The following is a 24191-nucleotide window of genomic DNA, read 5'->3' as shown; positions in this document are numbered from 1 at the left end:
GCTGATACCTTTGCAGGGGAAAACGTTTGAAGCATTTTCACCCTGCAAATTGCAGCATCCTTCGTCTGTAACGCCAGTAGAGGCTCAATGGCCAATAACTAAGGGCTTGAGGCTGTTCTTCAGGAGATGTCCTGGTAAGCAAATCATGTTTCAAGTTATTAAATAATTTTTACTCATAAAACAATATAGTTAATATTACTAACTTTCCCCGTATGATGATAAAAAATAGTAGATGAACTAGCAGCAGATTTGGTTTTACAAGCACAACACATTGCAATAAGCTCTTATTCCGGTAAAGAGCAATTTTTTTCATCGAACGGAGATCCTGGCCTATCATTGAAGGAAATACTTTAAGGTATTTATAAAATACTACAGCAGTTTGTATATTGGTGTTCATTTCTTCACATTTTATTTATCAGACTGCTGCTATGTATGTGGTTAGCTCCATTTCCATATTTCACGCAAGGGTTCATGAAAATTAGAAGGAAGCCACTATTTCATAATATAGATACCTTGTAGTTTCTGTTCTCTTGTGTTGAACCAGAATGCCTTTTGTACGCAGTTAAATTTTTCCCTCATTATTTCCTGCACGTTCACTTCCAACATATTTTCGTCATAAATGACGGCGACGTTATAGTTGTTAAGTTCATCGGTGTTTCCTGCATGGACAGCCATCAAAAACTTCTTAAAGTCCATTTCCTGAGTGTCCTGGTGATGACAACAACAGACGTTTTTAATGAATTATACATTGATTTCTTTATATTAATTCTGGCTACTGCATACCATGCCGCACACTCCATTTGTATATAAACAATAAATTTGACGCATAAGTTAGGTGTCTGTTTGATTGATTGATTGATTGATTGATGAAGGTAAAGAAACGTGTATTGTTTTTGTTTTGTTTGTTTGACTTAAAATTTCCTGCCCTAAATAATTGTCGCACCTAAGAGCGGAGTAAAGGTAAGAGTATGCTCCTCCTACGATTAAGCCCTACAACACTCGATAACGCAGTGCTTTTATTCGAGGCACTTGAACGCTAGGCCTTAACTATAACGCTAGCGATCCCGAGGTAAGCGAATAATGACGTAATGTGTGTTTACTCACGTTCTGCAAATGGAAAATTACTAGATCAAAGCCCTTCAGTCCTGGGGCTATTGACCTTAATTGGTGCAAGGGCAATTTTGTTGGATGTCCTTTCAACAGTACTCCCATCTCGTGTCCACATTGGTAAATGTACACCATCTCTCTCATCAGAAAGTGAAATTGCTGCTTCTTCATTCTCCTCTTTGCTTCCCTTTTCCCATGCCAACGCCCTTTTGAAGAATGCTTCCAACACCTATTTCAACGGTAAAGAAAGCGAAAAATGTATTTTTTTTCTCATTCCAATTATTTATATCTACGTTACGGATGTTCAACCTTGCAATGTTTAGCCAAGATATCCAATCAAATTATTTTGTTAGTGCGGTTTTACATGTAAACTTTACTACCGCAGATCAGAATTATCGTTATGATAGTATCAATTCAGTTATATATACAGCCACCACTCTACCCCAGTTTTACTTTGGTTGGAGGTATAATAACCATTTAAGAATTGTGGTTGAAACTAAAACTATCAGATGCAGTGTATTCCATCAACACATACAAAGTATAGAATGATTGCACTTACGGGGAGGCCTTGTTTTTCTTTAGGGGGACACCTTTAAATTGCGCCAGTTTTTCCTCCGTGGCATGATGTGGAAATCTCTTTTGAAGAGATTCCCAATCCTCTTCTCCGGTAAACTTCAGGAATGCAGCAACGAGATATTTTTTCTTTTTGATGTTGTCGGCAGCTTGCCGCAAGTCTTTAAGGGAAAGCTTCCTCTGCACCACTTTCCGGAGAAGGTCATCCTTGGTGGTTGCCTGTTCCAGGCCTTGGAGTGGCATGCCAACCTTATTTTAAAGGCAAAAACAAGACGATATTGAATGAGTAAAGATAAGAGCAATCTATATTTTTACAGACAATTACGTCAATATTTACTGGAAAAAATAGAAAATGAAAAAGTTTTAAAGCGAGATACAATAAGGCAGCTGATGATGAGTCACTCTTGGAAAAAACCTAGCCGGGTCGTTGACATTTAAATGAAAATATGAACGTCCTCCGCCAACTTTCTTTGTACAAGTAGACTGCAAGCACTCTTTATTTTGCTCTAAAATCCGCATGGAAGAATGAAAACAACTGAGCCAGCGAACGCAATACGTGAGCTGTGAGTAGTGCACACGTCGAAAGGTGAGCCTTTCAAGCAAAAGAGAGACTGATTGCAGTCTAATAAGTAACACGCACAGCGCACCTCACCATGGATTCGGAAACAGATGAGTAACAAAACAGTCTTGATTCGCAAACGGCCAAATGCATCTTTACGAATTAAAATAAAAGGAAAATTTAACTTTAATGGTCTCAGGAACGTCAAGTAGCTATTGTATTTTATCAACGCAGTCATCATTAGAAGATTTTTGTGCAAACGCCCTTGAATGGCCAACCTACAAAAAATGGGTCTGGATGGGGTTTCGCTTGAATTATTCATAATTTAACTGTCAGGACTGTCAGTTAAAAAATCAAGCATTTCTTAACTGATAGGCTTAGATCTGAGATTTGTAAAATTGATTGATGAGAAAGGGGCCGAAATTTTTATTGCTAACAAGTTGCTAAAAAAGTTTTAAGTGATAACTGAGATTCCAGCATCTCCATCCAGGCCTTCGGCAAATTCATCCGTTTACAGCTCTAGTATTTACCTTTCATAAATTTCACAGGATGAAAGCTGTACGACTCTATTCATCATAACTGACACTGACCTGATTTTGCGCTAGTTGCGGGTAGGACTTTCTTCTTGAAGGCTTTCCTTTCTTGGAGTCCTTCAAAGTTCCCGCACCTTGATATAACGAACATAATTCGGAAGCCCAAACATAAAATCTACCTTGATATAATGAATTACAATGTCAGCATGCGACAGAAGATAAACGCTGAACAGATCAACAGTCAACAAATCCTTGTAATCCTTTTGGTGAAGAGACAGCAACCTTTCAGTCAATGGCTTATTATATGTCACAGACATTGGCACTATAGTATTTCGACATCAATTAACTTCTGCTCTATCTTCTTTGAAATCCGGAAATGTTGGGTAGTGCAACAAAACAACACTAAAGCCTGTTTTCTTGTTTACATAGACAATTTTCTGTATAACCTCTATGTTGCAACATTTTTAAATTGCTACTCTGAAAGTGTCGTTCTTTTGTAAACAAAAGCTGTGCTTCAGCTCAAAAGTGAAAATGATACTGAAAGCCACCATGCTTAATGATTGCATTGCAAAATGCGGCACTTCTGGGTGATGAAAATTGCATTGAATTGCGTGACAGAAGTCACCTGTGTTACAAATCAATCATTAACTATGACCTCAATATAATGAGCATTTTGGTTGCTTCCCCTCAAATTTGTTATATCGAGGTTTTCGATGTAACAAACCCTTGATTTAACGAACAAATTTGGCCGGTCCCTAGCAACTTTGTTAAATCGAGGTTCCTCTGTAATAATATTAGATTTTAGATTCCTCTACTTGTTGCGTACTAATAATATTTTGATTTTAGGTTATTATTATATTGGTCTTTTTATAATATTATGGTTTTTTTTCCTATTTTACTAAGAAATGCCTTTGCTGATAGCAATGAAGACAAAGTAGAGAAATGTAATACGGAAAAATCAAAACATATTCAAAGGAAAAATTTTCGCACTGCAGGTAAACATTATTAGTAATTACCAATAAGGGAGAAAGTTATTACAGTATTGCAATGATGTACATAACAGTTATAAAAATAGGTACGCAATGCGTACAGGTGTCTACTGCGAAATTTCAGGTAACGATGCAAAATAAGTGATGAAATCTATGTTTCCTTTTATCAAGAATTGGAGAGGGTATTTTGATTTTGGTTAAGAAATGTTTATCAGCCAATATTTTATGTACATTAGATGTAGTGCATTTTTCTGAGCTTGCTGGATGTTTGGATATTTATGTATTTTGAACCATTTTATTGGAAAAATGTTTGGATAGAATTTAAAAAGATACAATGAATGATTCCGCATATTTTTGCATAAAAAACTTTATTGATTTAGTGCAATTTGTTTTCTGTTTTTCATGCGATGGACCATTGTATTATCAGATACAATAATTAAAGATACGAGATAACCAATAGTTAAAATACACATGACTATTATAATATATTACACAGTTATACAAAGTAAATGTAAGCTTGAGCTATTTTGTTTATACATTTTTTACTTGATATTTCTAATTTCGATTACTGCAGTCTATAATTTTGAGACCTATCATAAAAATGTTATTATAATTAATTTTGTAAGCTGTTAAGATATGCACTGACTGCCACTGAAGGGTGATGGTATAGGAAAAGTGAAAAAGTTTTCTCTGACTATTTACATGTAGTATTCTCTAGAAGTTTGATTATGTGATTGGACTGTGTATTAATTTTCATTTTAATATTCGATTTGAAGTAACTTTTCGGCTATTTGATCTGTGTTGGAATCTGTGTTAAGGCTTATTCTGGACAATAAGCTTTCCATTACATCTGTCAGAGCAGTAAACCAGCAATCCTTTCCATCTATTTTGGCGCAAAGGCATGCAGGCATTCCTCTTTCTACCGCTTTAACTTTGTGACTAGTTCCACATAAAGGGCATTTGAGAATAGTTGAGCCTACAGCATGCGGCATCTTTTTCTTGTAAGACTTTATCTGGCATGTCATGAAGACATTTACTTTATCAACAAATTTGAAGTCTTGGATAACAATTTCCTTCTCATTTGAGAGAATTTCTGGGCCTTTTACTTCAGCTAGTTGGAGGTCTACTTTTTGGAATGTTGTTGTTGGTGTAGTACCCAGTAATGTCAATCCTGAATAATTCTTTATGCTAAGATTTTGGAAGCTGTAAGTGTTTCCACTCTGTAGTTGGGTTAGCAAGTTATCCAAGATATCTATAGTGGCAGAACCAGTGTGATCTTCAATCACACAGTCTTCTTTTACATATCCTTTTTCACCATTTCGTTTAATGACTTCTTTTTTTGGATTTTGACCAAGTGTTAGGTGGCCTTGTACATTAACCTTTTGATTTCTTGTCAGAGTTTGAATTTCATTTAGTTTTATATTTGTTGCACTGGAGATCGTTTCATTTGGTTCCCCTTGCTTTGCCGATGGAGCTATGCACAGAAAGTTAAAATCACTGCTGCTAGCTTGGACAATTGAGCTTGTTTGGTTGACAAAGATTGCATCATCTTTTTCATTAGTGTTGACAATTTTAGCTGGACTTTTTGTAGCCTGGAAATGCAATGTTTGAGCATGTGAATTCTTGTCAAATCCAACCACCCTTATGAATTTACTTGGTGATGTTTGAAGGTCGAAATTGTAGTACAATTTTCCAGACCTTGCTTTTTTAATAGATAATAATGAGAGAATGTAACCAACCTCAGTTGCTGCAATAGAGAAATAATATGGTGAGAAACATATGTATTAAAAGTGGAGGAGAGGGTATTAATATAATGTAATGAGAGTGAAAGTAGCATTATGCAGCATGGAGCTGTTTTTTTTATTATTATTACTTATTTTTTATATGTATCTTATTTAAGAAAATGCTTCATGAATTTGCAAAGTGATGGATAATTTACTAGGCTGCTTACCTTTTCACTTTGAAGTCTCAGCCATTCTTCTCAGCTGATGAAAAAAAGGAAGGGAAGGGTTTAAAATAATGCTTCAATAAAAAAAATGTGAGATCTAATTATACCACCACTTAGAGATAAGTTAACAAGTTACAACATGCAATGTCTGAAAGATTTTTTAAAATTAGTTTTTGTTGTAGGTGAAAGCCTGTGAGCTTTTATCTGTTGCTTCCTATAGATATTTATGTACAAAATATAAAATTTCTGGAAACAAACTGGAGTAGTACTGAGTGGCACTTTAGTTATGTAGTCAACTCCCGTACGAAAATTTATAGCCTGACATGGCGAGAATCGGGCTTGAATCTGGCCATAATGTCATTTTTGCGGCGTGAGTTGAGCGAGACAAAGCGAGACACCAGATTTGTCCCGCTACAGTAGTCGACCGAGACATTTGACTCGCTATGTTCTGAGCAATAATATGGCCAGAATTTAGCGTGATCGAGCGAGTCTGATTTCACTTTGTTTACGATGATTAACGTGACATTCGTCTGGCAGTATTATGACTGGGAATGGAACGATACATCGACCTGATGGTTTAAAATTATTTACGTCAGTCCCTGTGTTTCGAGACCATGACTTTTGTCATGCTTGCATATCGGCGATAATATGGCTAGCTCTGAGCGTGTCCCAAACACGACAATAAAATCAGTTCTGTTTGCAGAGCTGCTGTTCGTGAAGATAACTGAATCGTAAAATTAACTTACGTGAAATAGAATAATCATTTTGGAGGAGAATCTCGCAGAGCCCAAATAAAATTATTTTCGTCATTATATTAACCTAATTGAATCCATTTTTTTTGTTTTTTTGTTACGTTAGATTTCAATATTACATTACGCATATATTTGTGCGACTGGAGGACGTTCGTGGAAAAGATAAACATGATCTCTTTATCACATACAGACATACAATAAGCATAGTTTATTTCTGTTTCTGTATTTACAATGCCAGCACACCGCAGTTATATCAAGTGCTGCGATGATATTCGAAAAAGCAACGGTGAAATAAAACATTTCAATGTTGAACCTAAATTAAACGTAAACGTAGCACGGACGTGAAAGAATTTGAGAAATTTTATTTTACGACTCGTTCATTTACTGTGCAGATGTAATAACACAAAGGCGGAATACGCTGTGCAATTTTACAAACAAGAAAGAACGTGTTGCAAATACCTGCGATTGCCAGAGACATTAAAACCAGCGCACAGTACTGCGACGGTTGGGAAACAACAAACAGCATAAGAAGGCATTGAGAAGTAATATATATGCGATGAGGCCCCATTAAGTAGGCGATCTGATTGGTTGTTGATGTATTACTGTCATCACGGCCGCTACAAAGAAAACAACTTGGGCTTTTAGATCAAGACGAATTCACGCCTGGCTAACCTTTCCTGAAAGTGCTTTCGACAAATACTTTTCCATTTTAGTTTTTAATCACGCTCCTTCTTATTAGGAAATTCGCACACGTAGGCCATGGAGTCCTCTTGTCTTCCTTCCGCTGCTACGTTCAATGAAATGCATAAACAGTTTGTGTAAATGTCTTGGACATTAAGCACAACTATCTCCTCGAGAGAAAAATGTGTGACTCGAGTGATATGTACCTTTGGATTGTAGTTGTTGCACGAAATTGGGTGAGCTATGGCAAGAAAAGTGGGCTCTTTTACAGAACTCGGCTCATATTTGATGAAGAACTTCATTGCAAACACCCATGTGTCGTTCGCGCGATACTTAACAACCGCGCAATTTCTTTTGCGCAGACGCTTATACGCCAGGCCGCAAATTATGGACGACGAAGTCGTTATTTCTAGTCTATTGAATGCCCAAAATTGTTCTATGGGGCAGGAAAACCCAAGATATTTCTCCAGGGCATTCATTTCCGCAATTCCTAAACACACCTGATATGTTGCACTTAAGACATACATATTTGAAAGGATTTCAGTCCTAAATTTGGATTTTCTAGCGCGGTTCAAGTCTTCATAAAGTAGATCAATTTCAGATCCTTTAGAGATACACTTCTCACGAAGTTCGGGTAGTTTCTGGGTTATAGATACGGCAGAGATTATTTGGCTGTCAATGAACTGCGTTCCGTGGATAAGCTTTAAGAGAAATCCATTTTTGTCTTCAAATGCAAAACAGCTGTGTGTGTAAAGTGGTCCAAGGTCTCTCACATCGTCTACTAAATGCAGTAACTGGTGAACGTTTAAGGTGTAGAAACGTGGTTGATATAAGTTTGAAAAGGACTTGCAAAAGCCATCAAGGAGTCTGTCAGCTTCTTGCAAATCTGCTTCAGAAATTGATTCTTGTAAGAGAATAAAAATGGCGTTGATGAACAATGTGTAGTGGGAGAAATAAGTGTCAGGTAAAAGGCCGTATAACGTAGGGAGCCCGTAAAACAGAAGAAATGAACGTAACTCGCCAGCTTTCCAATACTTTAAGTGTTCGGAAACAGACCGTGGAAGTCGCTTTACTTCAAAGGTTGGTGAAATCTGATTTAGCCTCTCATCGACGTTCTCCACTTTGGAGAATATACTAAAGTGTTCCTTTGAAAAGGCAGGACTAAACCACAAAGTCAGAAGTAATTTCTGGACGCCAAGAAGAACTCCATGCATGTAGTCAATGCCCATGCCTCGCACTAAGTCAAAGTGCTGTAGTAAAGAAAGCCACGATGGCCCTTTTACTCCGTTCAGAACATACCGATTTAAATCCTGTTGTTGGCGCCTGGCGGCTTCAAATCCATTGTCTTTTACGTTTTCTGAAGTTCTAATTGGCCCTTTAGGATTATCTTCTTGATAGGGAAATGTTCTGGAGTGACCACGAACACCTATCTTCACAGTTTGGCCTGGTTGCAAGCATTTCCAGCAGCCATTTTCACCGTTATTTGCATACCATTGCACAGCAAGCAATGAGCTGGAAGATCACAAGTGCAGGCAAGCAAAATTCCTCTGCAAAGGAAGTTTCCTCTCTCCGGTGAGTTAACGTAAACACCCTTTTCAAGTGCTGCAAAAGAGTGCGAGTGTGGTTTGAGGAAAGTCCACATAGCTGGCTTTTTTTCTCCAAACCAGAGACCCGCAAAAATCATGTTCTCATATGCCATGTGTTTGCTGTAATTGAGCTCATTGATAACAAGATACAATGGCCATATGGAAACTTTAGAGGACTTGAATACGGGAACACCATCAGTATTCATGAGAAATGAAACATTATCAGGGCACGATAGGAATCCCCCCTTTCCGGACAATTGCTTGTAAAGTGCGCCATCATAAATTTCCTCCACGTTTTCGGGATGCTTCTTCATTCGGTGAAAACGATATTGAATGTCACTGTAGAAACCATTTCGAGAAAAAAATTCTGAAAGTTGATGAACCACTGCTATTTCAATAAAGTAAGCTTTGGCATGTTGAGATGAAAGTCCTTTCATGCATGCAGTATTTGGACAGGTAGCTGCTTTCTTATCAACATACGATAAACAGTAAGCACAATAGTGGTGCAAAATTACTGGGCCATCCAGTTTGTTGAAAAACGTTTTAAACTTTCGAAGTGTATCTGGCAAAATGTTTCCTGATGGAAGTAAAAGTGAAATAAACTGTAATAGGTGAGTAATTGCCTCCCCTGTTAGGTCATATTTGATAGCATATAGGGTGAGAAGGACCATAACTGCACCTATGGTCACCCCAGTCCCGGGGTACAACTTTTCCTGTTCACTAGACGGTTTGATATTCGGTGCTGGTGAATCTTTCCCCGAATCCAAGCTCGTCGCTTCATGTGATAAGGTATCGATTGCTTGTGACAGTGTCATGTGTTCAACAACTTCTTCAAACTGGCTGTCTTCCTCCTCATTTGATCCCCAATCCCATAATTCACGCTCACTACTTTCTGCGATAAGTGTTTCACACACGTCATTCCACATAGAATCCAGCTCCAGTTCATCGTTGTCAATAAAATCGATTGGGTAATGCGGTTGGGAAGGTTCGTGACGGAAATCTTCTGATTGGAACTTTGAGTTGTCTCCGTGGTGTCCGATGGTCTCAGATCCTCTTAACGGAATGGTGGACTGAGCAGTGTATCCTGTGCTGAAAGCGGCCTCTTGTTGCACGCCTAATTCCTCGGAGGCCAATTCACAGGGCTGGATCGTGCGTGGCAAACTTGGTAAGGAAAGGGGAATGGTAACATCTGTGAATAAAGATTCATCCTCAGTCGTTGTTACCGCCGAAGAACAGTATTTTATTTTGATCGTGACGTTTCGTGTCAATGACATGAAGTAGCTTGCAAAACTTTGTAACCACCCGGACGGACTCACGTGGAACTGATTTTGTAAAACTTGGACGTGTCTTTGGTTATTAAAAAAGTGTTAAAATCAAATTTGTTGTTGTTATGCGAGTTCATTGGGGACTAAAGAAGTAGCGGCAACATTTTCTGGTCCTTCGAGCCGGATTAGAACGAGCGAATCGAAGAATTTGGAATTTGGTGTGGCGAAGATTTTGGAATTTGGTATGGAATCGACCGAAGCGACTGATGGCGGTCGCCATCTTGGCCATTTGGATTCAGCTCGTACTGTGAGTACTAACATTGTTACTTTAAAAAACAAATGGGCAGCCGTCAAAAGAAGGATCACGAACACGTTGAAGAAATTAGAGTCCACCATCGAACAGTATGGTCAAAAAGCGATTATACGTGGATATGTCAACAACTTGCAGGAATATCTTAACGAAGCGAAAGGCCTCAATGATGAACTCGTCTCAGTGATCCCAGAGAACGAGCACGAAGCCGCAATAGATTGGTATGAAGAACAACTCGATAGAGTCGAAGACGCTAAACTTCAGGCCAATGCACATCTTGACGAGCGGGCAGAGGAAAGTTCTAGCGGATTAAGCTCGGTGAAATCATGGAAAACTTCTTCGACAAGAAATGTCTCCCAAGCGGCCGAAACTCGTGCCAAAATTACTTCAGCAGAAATTAAAGCAAAACAACTTGCCTTGGAGGAACAGCGAAGAAGAGAGGAGTTCGAAAAACAACTGGAGGTTAAAAGGAAACTTGAACTTGTCCAAGATGAAGCTCAAAGGCTAAAATTCATGGCTGAAGAAAGAAGAAAGACTCAGGAAGCCAAGGACGAGGCTGCACGCCTCGCAGCAGAAGCAGCAGTGTTACAAAAGGTACAAAATGAAGTTAATGATCCGGAAGCTTTGTCTAATTGATTGCTTGATTTTGAGGATGATTCATTGAAATTTGTTCCATCATCTAATCTTGATGAACCGTTAACAATAATTCCTCCACTACTCCCTGGTTTGTTGCAAGGAACTGGAGCAAATCATGGAACTGCATTGCCACCTGACAACCCTACAAAAGTTGTTACACCTTCACCTTTGTTACAACAGCCAAAGTCAGCTGTTTCATTTATTGCACCTCAGGGCACGAAAAAACCTAATGAAACATTGCCTTTGTATCACTCGTGGATTGGAGATTTACAAAGTGGAGTACAGCATCCAGCTTTAACTAGTACGGACAACCGAAAAACAACCATTTGTGGTCATTCTACTCGTGACTCTCTTCCAAAGTTACGCCTAAGTAAGTTTGATGGTGACCCTTTACACTGGTCTGATTGGTCCTCAATGTTTAAATCAATTGTTCATGATGCTAATCTGTCCCTTAATGGCAAAATGCAACATCTTCAGAACTCTGTTATTGGTAAAGCTAAGTCTGCAATTGAAGGATATGGATACAGTGGAGATTCCTACTATGAAGCACTGAAAGAACTGGAATCCAGATTTGGCAAACCTTCCCTTGTTGTGAAAGTCACACTTGACAAACTGAAAAAAACAGCTCGATTACAAAATGACAAACCTCAAGAAGTGAGAAATCTGTCAGATGTTGTGTCAACTACTGTGTGGACATTTAAGAAGTTTGGATATGAAAGTGATCTGAAAGCAGAAGCTAATGTTTCCCTTGCCATTGACAAACTGTCCCAGGAGCTCAAAATCAAATGGAAGGACAACACCAAAGCTACCAAACTGGAACGACCTAGTCTTGATGACTTCAGTGTGTGGTTAAAAGGTCAGGCAGATATTTATGATGATTGTTGTTACCCAAAAATGTCAAGTAAGTTTCCATTCCAACCTCATAAGAAACCTCGGTCTGGTGGATCAAATGGAATGACTGAAAAACAGAACACTTTCTCAAGTAACATTTCATCTCGCCCCAGGCCAACAAAGTCCTCTTGCATTATGGGTGATGGGCAGGAACACAAGTTATCTTCTTGTCCCAAGTTTAAGGCTCTAAGTGTGGAAGAACGCCTAAATGAAGTACAGAAACATAAGTTGTGCTTTTGTTGCCTCAGTCCTCGACATTGGCTTAGCAATTGTTCAAATCAAAAACAGTGTGGTGTAAATGGGTGTACGCGATCACACAATGCTCTGTTGCACAACTTGAGAAATGTTTCGGTGGAAAGCAGTGATGCAGTGTCTGCTATTAACCCAGTAGCACAAGCCGAAGTTGGTTCGTCTACTGAACATTCTAACACATCTCACAGAAGCAGTCACACCTCTGTTCTGTTACAAGTAGTACCAGTAACCCTCTATGGTCCAAAGGGATATTTCAACACATATGCTATGCTGGACACAGGAAGCACTCGCAGCTTGCTGTTAGTAGATGTTGCTGGAAGACTTGGTTTGGATGGTCCTTTGGAAAGTGTGGTCTTAAATGGAATTCAGAAAACATCTGAGCTTATGACAAAGCGTGTTAATGTACAAGTCAGCCGATTGAATGACTTTGGTACCCAATTTGATGTGAATGGAGTTCTTGTAGTTGATCACCTGAATGTGCCAGAGAAGAAAGTGAAACTTGATGAGCTACAAGAGAGATGGCCACACCTATCAGACTTGGAGCTGACTGAAGTCGCTGGGACTCAAGTCACTTTGCTCCTTGGTAGTGATGTCCCGGAACTTATTGTTCCCCTGGAAACTCGACATGGTCCAAAGGGTTCCCCTGTTGGTGTTCGCACTAGGATTGGATGGACTGTTACTGGTTGCTTACCTGGCCATATTCAAGAATGTGAATCTGTTTGTAAAGTTCATGTGGCGACTCTGGATGAGGAACTCAATGACACCGTAAAAACTTTGTGGCGAACAGAGAACTTTGGTTGTCGTTATGACAATGATACCCAGCGCTCAGTTGAAGATGAAAGAGTCATGAAATTCTTGAATGAAAGTACACGTAAGGTGGATGGTCGTTATGAGGTTCCTTTGATTTGGCGTGATGACAAAGTCAAACTTCCTGACAATTTTGCTGCAGCTGCTCAACGTCTGAATTTTCTGGAGAAGAAGCTTAATCGTAATCCCGAGTTGGCAGAAAGATACAGGAAAACTATTGACATGGATATGGAAAAGGGATACATCAAAAAGCTTACTAAGGAGGAAGCAACTGCACCAGCCATGCACAAATGGTACCTTCCTCACCACCCTGTTCTGAACCCCAAGAAACCTGAGAAGGTTCGTCGAGTATGTGATGCCACTGCAAAGTTTCAAGGCTCATCATTAAACAGCCAACTTCTTAGTGGCCCAGATTTGCTGAACAACCTTGTTGGAATTTTCATGAGGTTTCGAGAAGAAAAGGTTGCGCTTTCAGGAGACATTGAAGCGATGTTTAACCAAGTTGCTGTCCCAGAAGAAGATCAAGCTTCCCTTCGATTTCTGTGGCGTCAATCTCCTGAATCATTGACAGAAGTCTACCAGTATGTGCGTCACATATTTGGAGCCAAATGTGCGCCAACCTGTACTAACTATGCTCTGTTGAGAAGTGCAGAAGATAATGAGAAGCAGTTTCCGAATGCTGCCTTTGCCGTAAAGCGAAACTTTTACATGGATGACCTTTTCAAGTCTGTTAAATCAAGTGATCAAGCTCTGGAACTGCAACAAGAACTTGTTGAAATGCTAAACAAAGCAGCTTTTCACTTGACCAAGTGGATCTCTAATGAGACAGAAGTGATCGAGCGAATACCAGAATCGGAAAGAGCGCCCTCTATCAAGGTTGTGGAGTAAAGCATCGTAATGCCTATGGAACGTGCTCTTGGTGTCGTTTGGGATACCAGCTCAGATTGTTTTGTCTATGAAGTGGTGAAGACAGACATTGCGGACACGCGTCGGAAGATTCTGAGCTTGATAGCATCCCTCTTTGATCCGATTGGATTTCTAGCTCCATTTCTGGTCAGAGCAAAAATCTTCCTCCAGCATGTGTGGTAGTTAGGTATTGGATGGGATGATGCACTGCCACCAGAGTTTCTAAAGCAGTGGTCCAAATGGCAGGAAGAGCTGGATGGAATTGCACAGTTTAACATTCCCCGTTTCTATCGTCACATACCAGACAACCCGTCTGTTATTGACCTTCACATCTTTGGAGATGCCAGTGAACAAGCATTTTGCGCAGTGGCTCATTTCAGATTCTGCTATGTCAGTGGAGCAGTGCGATGTGCATTTGTTACAGCGAAGACTCGGGTAGCCCCGAAGAAACCCTTGAGCATCCCAAGGCTTGAACTGCAGGCTGCTGTTTTGGGTGCAAGATTGGCTGCTGTAGTGATTAAGGAACATGATTACATCATTGATTCCACCTATTATTGGACAGACAGCAGTACTGTGTTTCAGTGGATTCATGGAGTGTCTAAGCGCCACCCCGCCTTTATTGCTAATAGAATTGGAGAGATCCTGGACAGCACCGAACCCAACCAATGGAACCACTGTCCTGGACAGATAAATCCTGCAGATGATGGCAGCAGGGGACTTCCAGTGAGCTCTATTACTTCTGGGAGTCGTTGGGTAAATGGCCCTGCCTTCTTACACTTACCTGAAGAGAGATGGCCAAAGGGAAATGCAAAGCTTGAAATTCCCAAGCCGTCCGATGATGACCCACAAGCCCAAGAAATGGCCATTACTTGGACTGGTGTGGTGAAAGGTTCAAAGAACGATTTCTTATCTCCAGCGAAATACTCATCTCTAACAAAGCTTCTCAGAGTAACTGCTTACCTGAAACGGTTTATATATAACTGTAAGCACCCCAAATCTGAACGTCACATTGGTTCTTTGTTGGTTGAAGAGATGGAGCAAGCTCGAAAGTTTTGGATCTGCGTTGCCCAAGCAGAATCCTTTCCTCAAGAAGTTGCAGTTCTCAAGTCGAAACAGCATGTTTCAAGCAAGAGCAAATTGGTATCTCTCTCACCATTCCTTGATGGGCATGGAATCATTCGTGCAGGTGGTCGAATTGAGAGAGCCGATATTCCATTTTACAGTCGTCACCCTGTGGTACTAGCACCAGATCATGAGTTGACCTGTCTCATCATCATGAACTGTCACGAGAAATTGAAACATGAAGGAATGGACCAAGTACGAAATGAGTTGAGACAACAGTATTGGATCTTACGCTGTCGTGCTACAGTGCGAAAGATCCTTCATCAGTGTTCTTACTGCAGAAGGCGAAAAGCGAAACCAGAAGCACCCTTGATGGCAAGTCTACCATATGATCGCTTAAGTGTTGCACCACCATTCTCGAAAGTTGGCATGGATTTCTTTGGTCCTCTTAAAGTGAAGCATCTTAGAAAACAGGAGAAGAGATATGGTTGTCTCTTTACTTGCTTGGTGACTAGAGCAGTTTATTTGGAGGTTGCATTTGACTTGTCAACCGATTCCTTCATCATGTCCCTTAGGCGGTTTATGGCTCGAAGAGGTAAACCAACTGTGATTTACTCCGACAATGGAACAAACTTTGTAGGAGCAGACCGTGAGTTACGTGAATGCATCGATGGCTGGAATCAGCATAAGATCGGCAGTGAGTTGAGCCAAGAGGGAATTCAGTGGGTATTTAACCTGCCTGCCGCACCTCATATGGGAGGTGTATGGGAGCACCTCGTACGATCATGCAAGAAAGCCCTTAATGTTGTTCTACAGAAACAAGTTCTTACTGATGAGGTGTTGCTTACCGCCTTTGCTGAAGTGGAATGGGTTGTGAACAGTCATCCGCTTACTGAAGTCAGCTCGGATGTGGATGACCTTGAAGCTCTGACACCGAATCATTTCCTCATTGGAAGAGGATCTCTCAACTTACCGCCCGGTATCGTTGACGACAAGGAGTTGTCAAGTCGCAAACGTTGGCGACAAGCACAAGTGGTGTCAAATCATATTTGGAGTCATTGGTTAAGAGAGTACCTACCTGGTTTGATTACTCGAAAGAAATGGACTCAACCTACTGTAAATGTCAAGGTCGGAGATTTGGTGTTAGTGGTTGATTGGGCAGTTTCAGGAGGTTTCTGGCCCCTTGGCAGGATCGTAAAAGTCTTTCCTGGACTTGACAGTATTGTAAGATCAGCAGACGTGAAAATGAAGTTTGGAGTAATGAGACGCCCTGTGACAAAACTTGCCGTCCTTGAAGAGTGTTCGACCAACTAAATCGGGCGAACACGGGGGGAGGATGTTACCGCCGAAGAACAGTATTTTATTTTTGTTTTATTTTGATCGTGACGTTTCGTGTCAATGACATGAAGTAGCTTGCAAAACTTTGTAACCACCCGCACGGACTCACGTGGAACTGATTTTGTAAAACTTGGACGTGTCTTTGGTTATTAAAAAAGTGTTAAAATCAAATTTGTTGTCGTTATGCGAGTTCATTGGGGACTAAAGAAGTAGCGGCAACAGTCGTCCTTTGGCGCTTTGAACATTTTTCGTTTCTAGTAACGTTTGACATGTTCTGTTCGGTGCTACAAAGCGTTGCTCACACAGACCAATCTCGACTTACTGTACTGACTGAGAACAACTACGGAGCAATGATTTCGGTGTAACAGTATCATACACTTGATGAGATATTTGTAGTTCGAAGTGATGACCCAGGGTCAAGCTTTTGGCTTCTTTGAGGCATGTCACCACCACATATCAATATGTTTCTTCAGCCAATGGTATAGTCCATAATAGCTGTGATTTGGCGTGCCTATCAACTTCTGAAGTAATGAGAGGCCCTGATTGGCTGCCGTTTTGAAAGCTCATTTCATTCGGTTTTGCGAACTGTTAGAGTAGGAGTTTTGGCACAAATTGTGACTGTTTGGGTTGTTTAGCCTCCCTTTTCCTATTTTTGGAGCTTTTACACTGTCTGAGGTAATGGCCGAGATTTTTTATGCCTGTACATATTTTGCTTGCAACAAGACAGTCAGTGTTGTACCGAAGTCTAAGTGCATACTACAGGGTGAGTTCAAGGAGCAGGAGAAAGTAGGAGTGAAATGGCGTGTTCAGGGAAAGCAGCAAGTGTTTATTGGGACTATCCTCCATGTGTGCCCAAAATGTAAGTAAAAATATTAAGTAGAAATGCAAATCGCAAGTATATTTGAAGCCGCTTAACTATTGCTGCTTTTGTCTGACTCTTAATTTTTCCCAAATTAATATTATAAACCGTTGCTGATGGCGCGCATTTCGGCTGATACCTGCACAGCTCCAGAATAGTTGCATACGCCTGCACTCTATTAATACTTCTTTTCAGACATTCGTGTTAATTCTTACAAAGGCCAAAGTATCTTTGCCCCATTTCTTGCTTTTATGCAATTTAGTGCCACAAATATATGTCGTTGTACTTGGATTTCCATTCACAAATAAGCGCGGGAAACCCCGTGTCGACATCTTTAAGATGCCATTGTCAAGTCAAAGTTCGTGTTCAGTGTTAAACAAACAATCTAAACACGAATTAAAACGTCTTGAAAATGTCACTCCGTCGCGTGGTTTTTTTTAAAAAAAACAATTTTTGTATTGGAATGTTCAGTTTCTTCAAGTTTGCATGTTTATTGTGTTTGGCTGAAAAGAAAAGGCATGTGACCATTTGAATTTGGCTGAGAGGAACTAGGATCTAAATACTTTTTCGGTGAAATTGTTGATTTTTTTGTTGATTATTAAAAGGAATGCCTTTCAGATATTTAGAAACTGGTACTAGGTCCGCACTAGATCAAATAATCACTTATTACTAGGAACCTTTTTCATGAGATTGTGAGCAGGTCTGATTTTTTTCTTTCTTTTTCATTACCGGCGCGCAAACTTGGCTGTCATGAATGTAGTGCCATGGAGGGAAATAGATTTGTTTCTATGTTCTGCATTGTGTTAACTGTGAAAAAAAGTTTTGCATGAAGTATATTTAGTAGACCACACTTGTATATCTTTGGCTATAGCTGAGAAACATCTTCTGGACAGCTATGCAGCACACTTGCACCTGTTCATCAGATCAGCCATAAGTCAAGGCCGTGACTATACCACCGCAGACTTGATTCAACAGTGGCGCAAAGAGAAGACGCCTAGTGATGATGACTTTGACAACGAATCAAGCTCTCCTCCCAGGAAAAAGAGGTTCGTTTCCAAGGCGAAAGAAAGCAATGCAAACGACTCACTGAGAAGAAGTAATAAAGACAAGACACAGCAAAAGAAGAGCATTGCTGCATCTTCTATGTTGGCTTCGCAGGAAATCATTACAGTTACACAATACAACGTTGTTTTCCCCGTAATAAGTGCTCCACGGAACGATCACCCGCAGCAACAGCAACAGTTCGAGCAGCAGCGACAACAACAGCAAACGCAGCAACAGCAACAGCAACAACTTCAGCAGCAGTGTCAACAACAGCAAACGCAGCAGCAGCAACAGCAACAACTTCAGCAGCAGCGACAACAACAGCCACAACTTCAGCAACAGCGACAACAACAAATGCAGTCGCGGCAACAGCAGCAACAGCAACAACTTCAGCAGCAGCGACAACAGCAACCCCAACAGCTTCAGCAGCAGCAAATGCAGCAGCAACAAACGCAGCAACTGCATAGTCAGCAACAACACACACTGGAACAGCAACACCGCCACCAGCGCATGCCGCAACAGCAATGTCTTCAGAGGCAGCAACAAAAACTGCCAGAACAGCAGAATCAGCAGCGACGGAAACAAAAACAACTGCCACAACTGCAACCCAAGCAAGTATATCAACAGCAGCCTCGGCAACGCCAACCTGAGCCGCAGCCGAATTGTACTCAAGAATGAATTGTTCTACAGCACCGTACCCCACCAGAGGTAAACAATCAACTAACAAATCTGTTACCACTAACAAGTCTTGATCAACTCATGGAAGAGCAACAACAGAGGCAACAAGTGTATGGGAATCCAGTGAGTGTGGTGAATCTAGACGAGGCTAATGATTTGGGAACCACGAGATCGGCTTTTAAGTCAGCCATGATAACTCTGGCAGAGTATGAAGAAGACTTCCACGACGATCCTGAAGATGGGCCTTCTCTTGATGACTCCGGTATTACTGAAGATATCACTGGAATCGACGTAGAAAGTGAAAATTGCGAAGTTGATCCACATATCGAATTAGCTGCCTTGAAAAAGAAAATTACAGAAATGGAAAAAGAGAATGAGGAGCTAAAGGTTCAGCTGAAGGCTTTCCAATATGCTGGTATGTTTTTCTACTAAAAATATGTAGGTTAAGCAGTAAAGCCTGCCCTTAGCCTCTTACCCCTAACCCACACACCAGAAAGAAGAAACCCACACACGTAATCTGCATAGCACCAAAGTATAAAAATTTAATCCGATAATCCGATAAGATAATCCGATTACGTATGTATGAAAGACAAATGACTTTCTGAAGCTACTTACCCTTAAAGTTAAGGCCATTTCTCTCAAATGCTTCGAAAATCGTGAATAAAAGACCTTCCAATTGTAATTGAGGCATCTTTCTGTTAACTTTTAGTACCATCTACTGAAGTCCTCGGCTACTTTAAAAAGCTTGTTGGGCTTTTTGAAGGGGAAGACATTCAGGCCCTGCCAGAAGTCACTCCCTGTACTCAGTCCTATGTTATAAAGGCCAATTTTAATCCATCCGAGGTAAGAGTTTGTCATTGTTAACAACCGGTAGCAAATCTGTGTATTTTTTCTGAGTAAGGTGCCGTCTGAAAGCACGCTGTTGACATCAGTTACAGTTTCGCTTGATTTGATAGCCAACGGTGAATGTGAGTTTACAGATTGCCCGCAGAAGCTTTAAACTACAGTTACGTGGTTGCATATCAACTAAAAGTATTTAAAAAAAGTCAAAGGAGAATAAAAGCTATAACCTATCCATCAGTTGTTATAATATCAATGTTTCCTTTATTCTCTGCACGTTTTAGGCGGAAATTGGATGGTGCATTCTGTGACAAAAACAGCAATTATAAGGAACGTTTCAGCTTGTTCAGTTATGAATTTTATTGATTTCCCTAAGCTATCTCCAAGTACATTTTGCCAGTGTTAAGCAAGTAATGGGACTGATTACGATTCTGTCTCCCTAGTTTATGACAACATCAAAAGATTGAATGAGGGGATTCGGGTGACTTATGAAGGAGATCTACTGGGGGTGCCAAATGAAATGCTTTTCTCTGAAATTTTTTTTCTTATTAATTTGCGTTAGGGAGAAGTGCGCTTGCTCAAGGGATATGATGTCTTCGTCCCGGGCAGCAAATTAAGAATCCTCGTCAACGAGGCCAGATTGAAAGGCCCCCTTCACTTGCTACAAAAACTGATTCCGTTAGTTTTTTCAAGTGAAGAACTTGCCCAGTCGTGTGGCCAAGGCATCGGTTCTTCCTCTACTATCAAGCTCCAGGAAGAAGGGGACATCAAGAAACCACTGGATAATGCAAAAGTCCAAGTCTTAAAAGGTAGGACCTCTAATCTGTGATTGTTTTGTTTCAGATGACGTGCCTTAAACTTGGAAAGTGAGAAGTAGACCAATGTATTTTTTGGAAGGAGAGGTTTGCAGTGTTTTAGCTTCAACTAAGAAAAGTTCATACAATCGAACCACTGAATCCTCCCGCTCAACTACTGGTAAGGAAACAGACCTAGAAAGTTCGTAATATCTTGGGGTTTTTTTTGTCCATTATAGGAAAACAGCTCAATAAAGAATTAATTTGTTTAGGTAGAACAACGAAGATTCGCCTGCATTCAGTACGCAGAGAATCATGTGACTTTACTACAGACGTACGTGCGTCTTCAAGTGAGACTCTTCTCAAGTTTTCAACAGCTCGTTTTAATATCTCTTCGATTTCAATTTGTTTTTCAGAGTACTTGTTGTCATTTTGTATGGCCAATGGCAAAGAAAGCCCAGCGCCTAAACAAGTCAATGAAGTCTTCACTCAACAGATCAGCTACTCAAGACGCAAGATGAAGAGGGCAAGAGGGAAACTCGAAAACCTAAATATTGAAGTTAACGCAATACAGGACCTTCAGTAAAGGTGCAAGTTTTTCGATGACTCTTTGAATAAGTGTCGCGTCAACTTTGAATAAGTAAGAAGTTGTACAGTTAAGAATCTTTTAAGGATTATTTGTAGAAATAGCACGCGTCTGCGAGTGATTAGTTAGTTGACCATGTGTTACGAGGTTGCAGAACACGTAAATTTTGGCTCGAATCGCTGACGGAGTACATAGCTTGATTTAGCACCTTTTGTGATACCTTCCTGTGTTGGGTTGTTTAGCCGGTCAACCAAAACTGGAGCTACGATGTTATTTTGCTACGCTCTACAAGAAAGTGAACAATGTCACACGCTTGACTTGATGTTCGAGAGATATAACACATATATAAACTGTTCTGTTTCTTGTAGCTAGGTTCTTTCTAATGCTTTGTCTCTGAACATGAGACACTTCAAAAGCAATTGCTTCTGTCCGTTGTTAAAGTTCAAAAGTATTCTTGGAGGGTAGTTTTGTAGTTTTTAGGGGGTATGCAAATCTCAAATTATCTTACGTACGTGACATACTTCAACTGTGTTTACAGTAGGGTGGACTGCGCGCGAAGTCTGGCTATCCGGATTTCATTTCTAAATTCATTAACCGAGAAAATGTTCAGTGGAGAGTTTATGCGAACAGTCGACGAAGGAGAGAACACTGAATGGAATATCGAAAGAGACCAAAGACAAGAAGGCACCCGGAAACCGTATGTAAATACAAAATACTTAATTATATGCATATTTAATGAAATTTAGTTTTCCCACACACAAACCATTACATGCCATATTGTACTACGCCGGTTTGCGTTCTTTCAATATTAATTAAGTAGCCAATGCTTTACAAGTATTCCTTTCGTTTAAATTCATGTACCTGTATAAAGAAAACCACTACGGTTTTCGTTTGACATGTTTTAAGATTGAATAAATATGATATTTGTGACTGCGAAGGCTGTATGTGACACTGGATCATTTTTGCATCGTGTGGAATGTGGCATTTTAAATTGAGTTATGTCAATGTTTATTCTATATTTATATTTTATTCAATATTTAGCATTCATGTGGCTGTTCTTATTATTTTGCTGATGTTATTTGGCCATCCTAATGTCACGGCGATACATGTCTCGCTCTAATCTCATTATATTGTCTTTTGTTTTCTAATCGTTTGCCCGTGGATTTATTGTCAGGAGTTATTTTATCGTTTATTGATGTGATTTTTTTATGGCTTGAAAATGGCCTGATTATCGCTAAGTCTGGCGATCCAAATGTCACGGTGATACACGTCTCGCTCAATTCTCGCTTGTTTTGTCTCGCTCGTGTCAGCTAAATTATCGCCATGACTTGTCACGTTCAAGTCTCGCTGGTTAGCATCTTTTTTTATGGCCTGAATCTGGCCTGTGTCTCGCCGAGGATTTTCGTACGGGCTTACACAAGAAGGTTGGCAATTTTTGGGTTTTATTCTGTACCTAAATCTATTCAACTCTTTTGTAGACTTTTCACAAGGCAGGGGAAACTAACTCCAACTAGGTAGGTTCAACAATCGATTTAATAACCAATTTGGTATTACAATCGTCTAGTAGTATTAGTAGTACAATCAAACCTGCTATATACGCAAAGGCTAGTATTAAGCAGTTCTGTTCGATTTTAATTTAATGTTTAGGTCAAGAGCTTGCTGTCTGGTAATCAAGATGAGAGTAAAAAATACTACATTGCAGGCCCTGAAAAACAAGAACTTGTGCCAGGATCTGGAATCTACATATCCTCTTTCATATGATTGAAAGCCTTGTAGAACTTGATACTTCTTTGTATCAGTCTGTAGGTGAAGTCATATGTATCGAAACCCAACCAGCTATTGGCTGTGTTTCTACGAGCATTTTTTCAGGTCGCTTAGCGAGTGACAAGTGAAAGCCATGTGAAAACAGTTGCTTTTCCAACTTGCTTAAAGTAAAGCGAGTCGGCAAACTTCAATGGAATTCTCATTAAATTTAAGCCACCAAACCAGGTAGCTTAAGTGAGTTGGCAATTAATTTCGGCCAGCGAGGAGTCACTTGCAGTTATTTATTTGACAGCGCTGTCAAATCAGAAATACAACACGCTTGCTATTTTTATTCCTCCCGTGAAACTTCTGCGGCATTCACAACAAGATGGATAATCATAGAGCAAATAGTTTTCCTTTATATGATCCAAGAAGCGTCCCATCAAATGACGCACTATCAAACCATGGAAGGTGAGTTTCTTTCTTTTAAACATCCGAGATGCAAAGCATTCAGCTAATTTAATAAATCATTCGCTTTAGGACATCTCGCTTTGTTATTTCTCCCGATCGATCAGTTTGTGGCTCCTGTTCCCACACGTGGTCCATACATTTCCCCAGCCTTCCAAAATCAACTGTGGCTTCCACAAGCAAGATTTACCTGACCAGATTCACCAGCGGAATCACAACTGAGCCCATACCAGAGTGCCAGTGCCAGTGGTGTTGGTGAAGGCCCGGGGGTTGAAGATTCCAGCAAAGATACCAGTACTAAAGGTTGCTCCCCCAACTGGTCGGATGCAGTAATATGATTCTGATCACTATATGGACGGATCATCATCCAATCAACAAAAGGCACAAGTAAGCTGTGTGGGAATTCATTGCCAGAGAGCTGAACAGTCTGTTGAGGGATCAGGGACTCGCATCCATTTGCACGGCAGCCCAATGCAAGGCTAAGATAAAGAATCTGGAAGACGAATATAAACGTGTGAAGGATCACAACAGCAAAAGCGGAAATGGTCATAAAACTTTGACATATTACTAAGAGTTAAACGAGATACTGGAATGCAGAGCCAAAATTTCGCCAAAAACCATTGTTGAATGTGGTTTCGAAGACGGCAACTCGGCAATTCCTGGACCATCACTGCAAGAGTTATCCGAGTCCGGTGACGACGAGAGCATTAGGGATGAGGAGGAGCAGACTCTTTCACGGGCGCTTTTTAGGCGTGAACCAGCTGCCAAAAAGGGCAAAAAGTCACTTTTTTTCAAGACTACATGTGGAAGCGCTGGAAGCCAGACTGCTAAGAAGGCTAGTTCATCAACCCAACCTCCAGTTAAAAGGTCCAGAAAAACGGAATCGAGTGGCAACCCAGTATATTTTGCCTTATTAAAGTGCCTATAACGCTTAGCCAGTTTCTTTTTCTCTCAAAAGTAAACAGTAAAAACAAGCTGTAACAC

General features: G+C 40.3%; 2 protein-coding genes and 3 pseudogenes across 2 annotated transcripts; 4 read left to right on the top strand and 1 right to left on the bottom strand.

Annotated features, from left to right (window-relative positions):
- Window positions 1-7104: 7104 nt before the first annotated feature.
- On the bottom strand, window positions 7105-9786 carry LOC149099582 (uncharacterized; annotated as a pseudogene).
- A 451-nt stretch (window positions 9787-10237) lies between these two features.
- Window positions 10238-13777, top strand: LOC149099581 (uncharacterized). Its single transcript, XM_089276875.1, has 2 exons — window positions 10238-10897; window positions 10955-13777. The coding sequence occupies exons 1-2, from the start codon at window positions 10238-10240 to the stop codon at window positions 13775-13777; spliced, it is 3483 nt and encodes a 1160-aa protein (XP_089133001.1).
- Window positions 13778-13786: 9 nt separating this feature from the next.
- On the top strand, window positions 13787-16171 carry LOC149099580 (uncharacterized). The gene is made up of 2 exons (XM_089276874.1): window positions 13787-13942; window positions 14042-16171. The coding sequence occupies exons 1-2, from the start codon at window positions 13787-13789 to the stop codon at window positions 16169-16171; spliced, it is 2286 nt and encodes a 761-aa protein (XP_089133000.1).
- Window positions 16172-17681: 1510 nt separating this feature from the next.
- LOC149099579 (uncharacterized) lies at window positions 17682-19114 on the top strand (annotated as a pseudogene).
- Window positions 19115-20638: 1524 nt separating this feature from the next.
- Window positions 20639-24135, top strand: LOC149099578 (uncharacterized; annotated as a pseudogene).
- The last annotated feature ends 56 nt before the right edge of the window (window positions 24136-24191 follow it).

Source organism: Orbicella faveolata, unplaced genomic scaffold, assembly GCF_042242905.1.
Source record: "Orbicella faveolata isolate gen_17 unplaced genomic scaffold, um_ofav_v1 contig_46, whole genome shotgun sequence".
NCBI classification, from domain to species: domain Eukaryota; kingdom Metazoa; phylum Cnidaria; class Anthozoa; order Scleractinia; family Merulinidae; genus Orbicella; species Orbicella faveolata.
The sequence above is the reverse complement of the archived record's forward strand: the minus strand, read 5'-3'. Positions and strand labels throughout refer to the sequence as shown.

Bases quoted from the DNA above. Each gene is read 5' to 3' on its own strand.
- LOC149099580 (XM_089276874.1), top strand. From the start codon at position 13,787: ATGCCTATGGAACGTGCTCTTGGTGTCGTTTGGGATACCAGCTCAGAT. The intron at 13,943-14,041 runs GTCAGAGCAAAA...TCCAAATGGCAG, and splicing joins GATTTCTAGCTCCATTTCTG to GAAGAGCTGGATGGAATTGC.
- LOC149099581 (XM_089276875.1), top strand. From the start codon at position 10,238: ATGGAATCGACCGAAGCGACTGATGGCGGTCGCCATCTTGGCCATTTG. The intron at 10,898-10,954 runs GTACAAAATGAA...CTTGATTTTGAG, and splicing joins AAGCAGCAGTGTTACAAAAG to GATGATTCATTGAAATTTGT.